Source organism: Sciurus carolinensis, chromosome 11 (assembly GCF_902686445.1).
Source record: "Sciurus carolinensis chromosome 11, mSciCar1.2, whole genome shotgun sequence".
NCBI classification, from domain to species: Eukaryota; Metazoa; Chordata; class Mammalia; order Rodentia; family Sciuridae; genus Sciurus; species Sciurus carolinensis.
The window spans coordinates 12,956,290-12,968,965 of record NC_062223.1 but is presented as its reverse complement, the minus strand read 5'-3'; the positions used below and the strand labels follow the sequence as shown (position 1 = coordinate 12,968,965).

Sequence of the window (12,676 nt, the reverse complement as noted above, 5' to 3'; positions counted from 1 at the left end):
GATGTGCAGAGACCCCCGCCTCCACCGTCCTCTTATAAATGACATCCGCGCTGTTTGACTGCTCCATTTAGATACTTTGTAATTTCAGCTGCCATGTATCTTGTTGCTCTCAAGAGGAAAAGAATTTTCTCTTGACCCAACTATCTTGCAATTCTGTTGCTGTTCCTTTCTTCCGGATATTCTATGTTTCTTTCTGGAGAGGAAAAACTTTTAATGGTTCTTTTAGAATAGGCTTGCTGCCAACTCATTCTCTAGTTTTCCTTCATCTGAGTTTGATTAGCTCATTTCTTCTTTATGTAGGATGTTTACATTGGATATGGTTTTTTTTTTTCCTTAAAAACTTTAAAAACTTCCTTCTACTAAGAAATCTTCATCATTCCAAATATTCCTCTGTAGGGAATGTATCCTTTTATTTTGGCTGATTCTGACATTTTACTTTTGTTTCTAGTTTTTAGGTTTGTTTATGATGCATATGGTCATGGATTTCTTTAGAGTTCTGGATGAATCTGTCTGGTCAAGATCATGTAGTTCACTGAATCCCAAAGAACTGGAATCCCATGGTTATATCTTTCACTGGACTTGGGAGAATTATCAGTCATTGTTTGTCATTGTTTCTTTAAATGTTCTGAGTATCACCTTCCTCTCCTTGTAAGATACTGACGAATCACATGAGACCTTCTGTTCTTGTTTTGATAACAGGGATTGAACCCAGGCACACTTAACCACTGAGTCCCATCATCAGCCCTATTTATTTATTTATTTATTTATTTATTTTGAGACAGGGTCTTGCTACGTTGCTCAGGGCCTCGCTAAGTTGCTGAGGCTGGCTTCGAACCTGCAGTCCTCCTGCCTCAGTCTTCTGAGCTGCTGGGATTACAGGCATGGGCCACTGAGCCTGCAGACCTTCTGGTTTTGTCTTACAGTTCCCTGAGTTTGGTTAATTTTTCTCTTTCTGTTCAGTTTGAATAATGTTTATTGATTTATCTTCAATTTTGCTATCTTTGTGTTTTTTTCTTTTCTGCTGTTGAACTTATTCACTGAATTTCAGAGTTTCAGTTACTGTATTTTTTAGTTCTAAAATTTCCATTTGGTTCTTTATATCTCCTCTATTTCTTTGCTGAGGTTTTTCTGTTTATCTAGTTTTCAGGAGAATATTTGCGATGACTTGGTGGAGCATTTTTGACATAGCCATTCTAAAGTCTTTTTCAGATATTTCCAACAACTGTGCCACGATTAACAAGCCATGCCAGTTGAGGTGTTTCTGGTTCTCTGCATGCTGAGTGATTTTGGATTGTATCCTCAATGTTCTTCATATTAGGCTTGAGGCTCTGGGTCTTGTTTAAATCTTACGGGGAGTGATGATGTTTTTACCAACATTGCAATTTGGCAGCAACCGACCTGGTTTGTTTCAGGCTGCAGGTTCCCCTCTGCCTTCTGTGGCATGTGCATCCAAGGTCAGTTCAGGTTTTCAAGCCTTTCCTGTATGGGTCTGTCCGGGGTGTGTGCCCATCTGTTTAGTCTGTCTTTGATGTGACAATTAGAGTCACATGCTTGTATCTGCAGCCTGGAACTGAGCCTCAGAGCTCATAAATAGTCCATGGGATCCCTTTCCTGATCCCTTCAGTATTTCCAGTTCTCTAGGACTCTCCTTTTCCGTCCTGCAGCCAGGGAGCTAGGACTTCAGTTACCTGGCTCTGTGCTGCGTTCTTCTGTGACTGTATCCAGGGCCACCTGGCAGGAGGATCAAGAAGGAAAGAATAACAGACTTTGGCCCAGACTCTCAGGAGCATTCAGGTTCCTGCAGCTGCTGCAGCCCCTGGTTACCGTGATGGGAAGGAGAAAAGAAAAAAAACCCCAAACAGGGTATTGGTACTGTCTTGTTAGTCTTTCTCTTTCCGCTCCTTGAGTCAGATCTAGGGGGCTTTTCTCGGCATTCTCCTTCTGTACCCAGGTGACCCTGACCGCCCTGGGGCTTCAGGCTGCATTGAAAGCAGGCTGGGCTGGGGCGGGGCCATAAAGGAGAACCCGTGACTGGTCTTCAGAGTCTGGTCTTGTTCCCAGATCTGCCTGCCACTGTTCACTCTTCAGAGGCTTCAAGTAGCTGCTGCTCGCATCTGCCCAGGGTTTTGGCTGCCTTGGTGGGAAGGAGAGGCGGAGTGTCTCTCCTCTGCTGTGACCCTTAGCCAGAGCCCCTTCTCCATCTTCAGGAGGATCGTGCCACCTCACTGCCCGACTTCTGGGTGGGAGTGTTCCTCTCGTCGGGCCATTTGGCCAGAGCCAGGGAGAAATGGACAGTGACCAGTTCAGAGAGGTGGGAGTGACTGGTTATTGGAAGCTGAGTCCACAGTGGGAGTGGAAGCCCATTGAGGGCCATGGTCTGGATCTCAGCTTCTGCTTCCAGCCCCAGACCATTCAGGGGGAAAACACCAGTCTTGTCCTTGGCCAGGGAGGGCTTGGGGCCCCTGTGGCTGCCCATGGCTGTGGCCATGCTCTCCTGTGGCTTCCTGGGTCTGCCCAGGACGGGATGCTATATTAATCTGCTATACAGCCACTCCTACTTTTAAAAACTTGTTTTAAAAATTATATCATGGGAAGTTTGGAAAATAAACAGACACCATCCTTAGTTTGCCTCACTGTAGTAACCTTTGTTAGCACTTGGCGATACTTATTTTTTCAACGCTTCTGAAAGAGTTGATGTACGTGAAAGAAAGTGTACACAGTGTGTACGTTACAAAGCATGCTAGTAATGAATTAGCGCTTGTGTGTGTGCTAGCCAGAGCTGTCAAGGCTGCCTTTCTGTCCCTTCCCAATCTCAGTCTCCATTCTCTTTTTCAGATGCATCATTTATATAATCAGCATACACATCTGATTTTGAGCCTGATTTTTGTGCTGCCTCCACTTGGCAGGGCTCAGCTGAGGGTGCTTGGTGACTCAGGCCCTAGGAGGCAGTTGGGTCCTCCTGGAGCTGAGACCGAAGCCCCCGGCCCAGCCTGGGTGAGCGGAGGGCATACCAGGGGCATCTCTGCCTCTTGGAACGTTCTCATGCTGCCGTCCACCTGGCTGAGGCTGGGCAGCCTTTGGAGTTGGGGTTGGTCCTTGCTCAGGTCCCAGCCCCTCTCACCCCCAGGAGAAGGAGCGGCAACGCCTGGAGAACCTGCGGCGGAAGGAGGAGGCCGAGCAGCTGCGGAGGCGGAAGGTGGAGGAGGACAGGCGGCGGCGGCTAGAGGAGGTGAAGCTGTAAGTGGCCTGGCCCCGGGTCTGGCCTCCCCGGCCGCGGCCCTCCCTGGCCTCACGCCTGCTCTGTGCCTGTAGGAAGCGCGAGGAGCGCCTCCGCAAAGTGCTGCAGGCCCGAGAGCGGGTGGAGCAGATGAAGGAGCAGAAGAAGAAGCAGATGGAGCAGAAGTTCGCTCAGATCGATGAGAAGACCGAGAAGGTGTGGGCCTGCGGGGTGGCCAAGTGCAGGTGGGCTCTGCCCTGGGGCCACGTGCTTCAGGCCTGGTCGGCTGAGGGTCGTCTGGGCCTCTCGGGAAGTTAGGGTTTAACCCCTTGTCCTGTCTGTATCCTGGGCCCTGGAGTCCATTCTGAGCCAAGCCAGGAGTTGAAATCCTGGGCTCTGGGTTTTCCCAGCAGCCCTTTGCGAGTGGGCAGACCTGGCCCTCTGGAATGGTGGCCATTGCTCTTTCTCTGGGCTGTGGGGAGCAGTCGGGGTTCATAGTGGCATGGGTACCCGTCACAGAGTTCTGGGCCCTGCTCTGCAGAGTTGTGTGAGGAACTGCACCAATGGGCACATGTGGGTGGGCTCTGCAGGCCAAGGAGGAGCGGCTGGCAGAGGAGAAGGCCAAGAAAAAGGCTGCGGCCAAGAAGATGGAGGAAGTGGAGGCGCGTAGGAAGCAGGAGGAGGAGGCGCGCAGGCTCAGGTGGCTCCAGCAGGTGCGAGTGCAGGGGGCAGCAGGGAAGAGGTGGTGCCCTGAAGACCTGCTGGGAGACCTGCTTTGTGCAGTTGGTCCTGGTGGATCTTGTTCCCTGGAGCCCAGCAGGAGGTGCAGCAGTACCCTGGGGCGGGAGGGTGACTGCCCCTCTCTGTCTGAGGCTGCATTTTGAGGGTGCTGTGCGTGCTCTCACTTCTGTCTCTGCTCTGCCATTTATTAGCTGTGTGACCTCAGGCAGGTTACCTGACCTCTCTGCTTCTGTTACTTCAAGTGGTAGCGTATCTTCTCGATAGGGTTGTTGTGAGGGTTAAAAGTGTTATGGATGTGAAATAGGCGTGCCTGGCACGTGCCAAACGTTTTCCACATCACTGCCCTGCGATCGATCCTTTGAACAGTAGGGCCTGCCTCTCCCGGGAACTGCGTCTTAGGCCTAGGGATGAAGATCTGTCAGCCTTGAGTTCTATGCTGGCCACTGTCCTGAGTGTGAATACTCAGCAACCCCTGGGTGTTCAGCGCTACTCTTGTTCTCAGTCTGGATGAGGAAGCCTGGCTAGCGTGGTTAAGGGACTTACCGAGTGTCACACAGCTAGCGGGTCGGCCCCTCTTCCCTGCTTGGTAAATCTGCTCTGTGGGTGTCGCCAGGCTGGCCTTGGCGGCACTCACGCAGCCTCACCTGGCGGCTTAGCCCCTGCCATTGTCTGGTGGTGGCGCAGCCCCTCTCCTCCCCGGGCCGGGCTGACCGGAGTGCCCTGACCCCTCCGCACGGCTGTCTCAGGAGGAGGAGGAGCGGCGACACCAAGAGCAGCTGCAGAAGAAGAAGGAGGAGGAACAGGAGCGGCTGCGCAAGGCGGCCGAGGCCCGGCGGCTGGCAGAGCAGCGGGAGCAGGAGCGGCAGCTGGCGGAGCAGGAGCGGCGGAGGGAGCAGGAGCGGCGGCAGGAGCAGGCGCGGCTCCAGGCTGAGAGGTGAGGTGGCCGCCAGGCTCGCGGCTTCTCTTGGGGGTGGCAGGCTTTCTCCCCGGCTTCAGGGGCCTCAGGGCCAGGTGCCGGTGGCTGGGCCCCTGGATGGGGTGCACCTTGTCTGCTGGAGGTTCCGGCAGGGTCCCTCTGGATTGGTCCTGGTTCTGCCTCGAGCGGTGCTGACCTCTGTTGGCCTTCCTCCGCTGCTGTGGTCGGCGCGGGCCGCGGCGGAAGCGACTGGTGTTTTTCTACAAACAAAGCTGGCCTTTTGGGCCAGAGGGATCTTTGTGGTGCTTGAAGGGCCTCTAGCACCCTTGGCCTCTGCTCCTGCTAAACGTACCTCCCTTAGTGATGATGACAACTCAGGCTGCCTCCCTCCCCAGGCTGCCCACTTGGGGAACCACGACTCCACCAGCCCTGGGATCTCCCGGCTCTGCAGAGGCAGCGGCTCTGTGAAACAGAAAAGAATCCCGCAGTTTCACACGCTGTTATCTGGGGCTCACCCTGTGCCTGGTCACGCAGGGTTCTGGGGATGCCAGGGACAAAAGCCACTCTCACTGTTGGCCAGGAGATCTAAGAAGGCTGTGCCCACGTGTGTGCAAAATCCGCAGCCAGCGGGGCCTTCCTTCCTGCCCATCTCCTGGGCAGCACTGCCTTTGCGGTGGGTACAGGCTTAACAGAAAAGTGAGGAGTCGCAGGCAAAGGCTGGACTTGACAGTGCCGGCTTCTGGTACTTATTGATTGACATAAAGGTGTCCCCGGTCCTGTGGGCAGAGTCAGATGTAGGAGTCTGAGACAGGGAAAAGGAGTGACGGGCCAATGTCGCTTCAGCAGTGACTGGTGCAGGGTGGGGTTGGGGGCCACAAGGGGCTGCAGGGTAATCATAATGGCATAATGGCACCCGGTGGGTGCCAAGCTGTTTTACCACCCTTCCTCGAGTCCTCACTGGAAGCTCACTGTGGCAGGAACCGTCAGCTCCACAGAGGAGGAAACTGATTCCGAAAGGTTACATGACTTGTTCAAGGTCATGAGCTAGTGAGTTGTAGAGGTGATGCCGAAGCCCAGCCACGGCCCCTCCTCTGCCTCCAACGTAGAGCTGGTGTCTGCTCTGGGTTAGAGTGATTGCGGGTAGCACAGATGGCCTCCCTTGAGCCTTGTGACAATGCTAGATGAAAGGCTTTTCGTCCCCATTGCCTAAGAGGAGAGCGAGGCTGAGCTGGAGCTGCGTGGAATCCCAGGCGGTGTCCCAGGCGGGGCCCTTCAGGGTGCAGCGCGCTCGCCTTGGGGCAGAAGCGCAGCTGTGGCTCTGGGTCGGTGCCCGTCCTATAAGGCGTGCCCACTGGGCCTGGCTTCCCAGCAGGGGTGGGAACAGGGCCAGGCTCTGCTTCCTGCCTGACGGGCTCTTGCTGGGCACCCAGGGAGCTGCAGGAGAGGGAGAAGGCCCTGCGGCTACAGAAGGAGCGGCTGCAGAGGGAACTGGAGGAGAAGAAGAAGGTAGGGGCCGGGGCGCGGCTTCCCGGGTCTGCGGAGCTCTGGGCTGGTACAGGGTCTGCCTGTCTGCCTTGCTGCCTGGGGAGACGGCGGGGCGAAGGGAGGGGCCACACATACACAGTCCCCCGTTGTTGTGGGGGTTGCAGGAGGAGCAGCAGCGCGCCGAGCAGCGGCTGCAGGAGGAGCAGGAGCAGAAAGCCAAGGAGGCAGCCGGAGCCAGCAAGGGCCTGAACGTGACCATAGATGTGCAGGTGAGGCCAGTGCCCAGGGTGGCGAGGGCCCCCTCCCGTGTCTGCCGGGACAGGGGCTGTATGTATTAGGACCACAAGGAGGAGGTTCACCTCCTTGTCGTATCTACTGTTTTTGATATGTATATTATTTTTATATTCTAAAAGTAGAATTTGTTATTTAAAAATTCAATGTTTTAATAAGAGTATAAAGTTTAAAAAAGGGGGCCCTTGGAAAACTACTAAACTCAATATATTTCTTAGATTTTTACGTATGTGACCATGTCTTACACACAAACACACAAGCACACTTTCTCATACATAGACACTTGCATATTTTTGAATGAGTATGACTATGTACTATTTGGCAGTTTGATTTTTTTTCTTTTTTCATTTAGTATGTATTATAGACATTTCAACACATGTGTTTCTTTTTTTTTCCCTATATTTTTACTGGTGCATTATAATTATACAAATAGTGGAATTCATTGTGACAGAGTCGTACATGCACACAGCATAATTTGATCAGTCTCATTCTCCATAACCTCCCCTTTCCCTCTCTCTCCTCCTTTTTCTGATACCCTTCCTCGATTCTTCTGGTTTCCCTTCTATTTTCATGAGATCCTTCCCCTCCCACTGCCTCTTTTCCCTTTTTCCTCTCTAATTTCTGCACATGAGAGATAATCATATGACCCTGGAATTTCTGAATCTAGCTTATTTCACTTAACATCATCTCAAGTTCCATTCATTTTCCTGCAAATGACATAATTTTGTTGTTTATGACTGAATAAAACTCCATTGTGTACATATTCCGTGTTTTCTTTATCAGTTCATCGATCAGTAAACATCAAGGCTGGTTCCATAACTTGGTATTGTGCATTGTATGTGTATTATATTGCTATACATATGTATTGCTACAGAGTGCTGACTTAGTTCTTTTGGGTAAATATCGAGCAGTGTTGTAGCTGGGTCACATGATGGTTCCATTCCTGTCTTTGGGGAACCACTGTACTGATTTCCATGGTGTTGTACTGATAATCCCATCAACAGTGAAAAAGTGTTCTTTTTCTCTCACACCCTTTCCAGCATTTATTTTTGTTTTATTCTTGATGTCTGCCCTTGTAACCGGAGTGAGATGTGCATTTTTCAATTTTGTTGCAGATTTTCCCATGGTGCCTTGTGGTTGTAGGTAGTGATAGGCTCTGTTGCTGCACACCTGTACGTGCACACAGTGTAACAGTGTGCTCTGGCCAGCGTCTCTCCCCCACACTTCCCCCTGCACTTCTTATTTTTGAGGGCTGTGTCTCAGTTCATTTTACTGGAATTTAGCCAGTTCCTGCTGAGCGTTTCAGCCTTTTTCATCAAAAAGGAAGAGACAGAGTAGTATATTATTCTGTGACTTTTAAAAATTAAAAAATGGGCTGGGGTTGTGGCTTAGAGGCAGAGTGCTTGCCTAGCAGGTGTGAGGCCCTGGGTTCGAACCTAAGCACCACATTAAAAAAAAAAAATAAAATAAAGGCATTTCTCTCCTGCTACAACTACAAAAAAAATAAATAAATAAAAAAAAAAATGGTTAAAATGTGGCCCTAAACCTTTTGTTTCTTCCTGCGAGATGAGGGAAGGTGGCGAGAGCCGGAACGCAGGGGAAGGGAGGTGACGGCCATGTTGATTTTTTTTTTTTTTTTTCCCCCCAGTCTCCAGTTTGTACCTCATATCAAATGACTCCACAAGGGCCCAAGACCTGCCCCAAGATCGTCTCGGATAACTACGGGATGGACCTGAATAGCGATGACTCCACGGACGATGAGGCCAACCCCCGGAAGCCTATTCCCCGCTGGGCTGAAGGTAAACAGGCCCGAGTACTCAGGAGACTCAGGTCTCTGCCTGTCCTCACCTTCTCAGGCCCTGGAAGTGGCAGGTGGACTGCTGCAGGTGTCCAGGCTGCTGTGCTGGTGTTGGCAGCTTGAGAAAGTGGCCCGAGAAGCCGCTTGGGCCTTAGGCATGCACCTAGGGCAGGATGGGGCACCCTCTGGCCTGTGGGCTCATCTGAGGACCAGGCCTAGGGTGGTGGTTCCTGTTTTCTCGATGAAAGCATTGTGACCAGCCAGGCAAGGCAGGCTACCAGGTGCTCTGATGGACTCTGGGCCCTGCCTTAGAGTCCCACCCAGGAGGGCCAATGAGGCTTGGACCCAAATAAGCAACCTCAGGCAGGAAAAGGGCTGAGAGTGGTAGTAGGTTTTAGGCAGAGTGCCAAGGACTGGGGTCAGGGCTTCCAGCTCACTGGGAATGGCAGGAAAGACCTTGAGGAGGGGCATGGGGCACTTGAGTAGGATTTGACCTGGGATTTACGGGCCCCAGCATCTAAACAGCATGTGGGCGAGTGAGCCTGCCGCCCTGGGCCTGGGTGCGAGGCCTGCTGGAGTGGAGCAGGGCCTGGTGCCCTCAGTAGCGCTTGCGGTGTGTGCTGCACGGGGTTCAGGGCGGGTGCAGACCCCAGAGGGCTGGGCTGGGAGCCCCACAGGGCTCAGTGCTCCACAGAAGACAACTCGCTTTTGTGAATTTCACTTCCTTGGAACCCCCACAGCTGGAATCTTGGTCTCTCTAACTAGAAGTGTCAAGTGACGCGAGGCGGCAGCGAGCAGGGCCACCTTGGCTTATCTGTTTATGGGGTTGGCGGCGAGACCTGGCAGAGGAGGTTTTGGGGAATACAGTGAGTGAGGAGTGGCACCCACTGCCTGGCGAGTGCTGGCTGCGCCTCCCACCTCTGGTCTCAGGTCTTCCTCAGCTTTGCTGGCAGGGCCATGCTTCCTGCAGCCTCAGTCAGTCCCCTCGCAGCCTGTGCCCTGCCCCTCAGGCCTGTGGGGCTGGTGGGAGTAGCTGGCCAAGGAGAGGGAGGCTGGCGGCACGATGGCGCTTGGGTCTGGAGCTGGGCTTGTCTTCACACCTGGCTCTGCTGCCTGTTGGCCGCGTTCCTTGGGGCAAGTCTTCCAGCCACAAAATGGGGAGAGTAAAGTGCCTGCTCCTGTCAGTGCTTGGGGAACTTTGGTTCAGCTGCCAGAGACTCCAGTGCGATCAAGAGCGTGACCAGCGTCAGGTGGTGGGCGCGCGTGGAAGGCTCTGCAAACCAGCAGGCCCGACTGCGAGGGTGCGAGAGTGGCAGGGCTCAGTGTGTGGGGCGAGGCACAGGGAACCTCTTGGGGACCCCCGACATTGACCCAGGCCTCTGCATTCCCGCAGGCGCCCAGCTCAGGCAGGCCGTCATCCAACAATACTACGACCCACCGGACATTCTTGAGCTTTTCGGACCCATTCTCCAGCTGGACTTGGAGGACATCTTCAAGAAGAACAAGCCTCGCTACCACAAGCGCACCAGCTCGGCTGTCTGGAACTCACCGCCCCTGCAGGGCATCAGGGTCCCTGGCAGCCTGGCCCACAGCCTGAAGAAGTACTGAAGCCGGCCCACGCCTCCCTGCTGTCTCAGCGCCCATCTGTCTGTCTCTGTTGCCTGACACCCTCCTCCTGGTCTGTCAGTGCTGAGGGCTTGGTCAGGTGGATCTGAGCCTCCTCTGTATGTGGCTGTTTGTGTGGAGATGGACACGGCCCCAGGCCTGTGGGAGGTGGGCTTGGTGGGTGGCTGGGGAGAAGCAGGCCCAGCCCCAACCAGCCTGCAGGCAGCACTGTGTAAATAGATTGTTATAGTCAGCAGAATTTTAGTCTGTGGTGTTTTAGAGGTAGATTAATAAAGTGTGTTCTTTCCAGCCGGCTGTGGGTATCATGAAGACTAGGCGCTGCAGCACAATGTCCTGGATCTTGGCCCTGCGTTCTTGTGTCTCTGGCCACGAGATGGTCTGGAGAACCAAGGCACTGCTCCTTCACTGGGGTCTGCTGCGTGGTCACTGGTCAGGGGGTCCCGCCCCAGAGTGCTGACCTGACGGCCGAATCCCATACCCTTGGGAGACACTCTGATGGCTTCCATCATGGGGCAGGTGAAGATGCTTCCTGTTTTGGGCGTTGCTCCCTGTTTGTAGGGGAATTTCATTCTTTGGGAAAGACTTGGGCCTTGGCACAGTTCTGGCACGTAGTCCCTCAGCCCGTCTGCTCCTCGGGCTCCACCCTCGCGGCAGGGATGCTGGAAGGACTTGAGAAGGTCAGGTGCCACTGAAGCATGAGGTCTGATTGGCGCGGGGTGGCCCCTTGAGACTACTTGGACCCCTGCTGGCGGGCAGTGAGTGTTCCTCAATGTTAAAACCAGGCAGCAGCCGGTTAAGGGGTGGGTGCCAGTCAAGAGTGACCCTGGTTCTGGCTACTAGGTGCCCCGCTGCTCTAGTCCCTAGAATAGAGGCGGGTAAACTGTGGCCTGTGGGCCAAATCAAGCTGCAGTAAATTTTTTGTTTTATTGGAACATACTTTTTGGAAATGCCAGTTGGTCTGTCCATCCCCATCTGCTGTCTCCTGAAGGTAGAATTAAGTTATGCAGCAGAAGCCTTGTGGCCTGTAAAGCCAAAAATTCTGTTGTCTGAACTTGTACAGAAAAACTTCCTGACCCTTGCTGTAGGACCAAATAAAGGCTAAATATAAGAAGGCTTTAAAAAGGAAGGAAATAGTGAACATACCTGATAGACCGAAGTCCAGGAGACTGCCCACGTAAAGACAGCCATTTTACGGTTCATTCAAATGTGGTGGACAATGCAGGCTTGTTCCCTCCGTTCTCTTGACTGGAAACTTGTGTTAACTGGAGAGCGTCTTTGTTGGAGATCATAACATCAAAGTATCTCTCTGATAAGCATATCGATATAACGTGTCCAAGAAGAAGCCGTTATTCAGCAGGAAGTTGGATTCCAGTTCTGCGTCTTGACCAGCATTTGATGTTGCCAGTATTTCTTTATCCTCTAATAGGAGTGTAGTGGTGTCTTCTCATGGTTTTAATTTACTTCTTCCTCAAGGCTGAAGAGGGTGAATGTTATTTTGAGTGGTTATTTTCCATTTGTATATTATTTTTTGTGAAGAATCTGTTAAAGTCTTGTTCAGTCCTAAATGGGGTTATTGTCTTACTGTTGAATTTAAGAATCCTTGTATGGTGTGAATACAAATCTGTTGCCAGATGTGTGCTCTGTACTATTTTTGGCCATTCTGCAGCTTGCCTTTTCATTTACTTACCAGTCACAGAGCAAAAATTTTAAGTTCGGCAAGTCCACTTATCATTTTATGGGTTGTACTTTTTTGGTGTCATGTCCAAAAAAAATCTTTGTCTGACTTCAGTACTCAAAGATTTTCTATGTTTCCTTCTAAATGTTTTCTTAGTCTACATGTTACATTTAGATTTATGATCACCTTGAGATAACTTTTTGAAGTGTGAGGGTCATGCTTTTTGTTTTATTTTGGGGCATGTGGATGGATGTCTGGGTGTTTCAGCATTTGTTGAAAAGACTGTCCTTCCTCCACTGAATGTCTTTTATTTTGCTGTCAAGAATCATTGATATGGGCCTATTTCTGGCCTTTTTTTTTTTTTCTTCATTCATCTCTGTGTCTCTCCTTTTGCCAAAACCACATGTCCAAGATTGCCATACTTTGTAATAATCTCAAAATCTGATAATTCAAACCCTCCGGCTTTCTTTTTCTTTTCCAATTTATTTTCCAATTTATTTTGACTATTCTGTTAATTTTACCTTTCTATATAAATTTTAGAATAGGGCTATCTATACAAAAGCCTTGCGTGGGTTTCCATTGGAATTTCATTAGAGATAAGTTTGGAGGTAAACTCATGTACTTACAATAGTGAGTCTTGATTCATGAATGTGACATCTCTCCATGTACTTGCATTTTATAGTTTTTCTCATCAGCACATTGTAGTTTTGGCATATATATCTTGTACATATTTTGCTAAATATTTATTTTCTGGCATTTATTGTAAATAATTTTCTTGTTCTAATTTTGAATTATTCTTGTTCATTGGTGGTATATAGAAATACAAATGAATTTTTGTGTGTTGGCCTTGTATCTTATGGTGCAACTAAAGCAATATTCAGAAGAAAATTTGTAGGACTAACTGCCTATGATAGGCGTAAAAAGGTC

General features: G+C 51.1%; 1 protein-coding gene across 4 annotated transcripts in view; it reads left to right on the top strand.

Annotated features, from left to right (window-relative positions):
- Incenp (inner centromere protein) overlaps nt 1-11,706 on the top strand; it is a 28,423-nt gene extending 16,717 nt beyond the window's left edge. For all 4 annotated transcript variants that reach the window (XM_047519493.1, XM_047519491.1, XM_047519492.1 and 1 more), the window contains 8 exons: nt 3,128-3,237; nt 3,313-3,433; nt 3,808-3,930; nt 4,705-4,892; nt 6,305-6,380; nt 6,524-6,628; nt 8,299-8,449; nt 9,842-11,706. In XM_047519493.1, the coding sequence (XP_047375449.1) occupies nt 3,128-3,237; nt 3,313-3,433; nt 3,808-3,930; nt 4,705-4,892; nt 6,305-6,380; nt 6,524-6,628; nt 8,299-8,449; nt 9,842-10,056 (1,089 nt within the window). In that variant the 3' untranslated portion in view covers nt 10,057-11,706. The remainder of the gene's footprint in view (nt 1-3,127; nt 3,238-3,312; nt 3,434-3,807; nt 3,931-4,704; nt 4,893-6,304; nt 6,381-6,523; nt 6,629-8,298; nt 8,450-9,841) is intronic.
- The last annotated feature ends 970 nt before the right edge of the window (nt 11,707-12,676 follow it).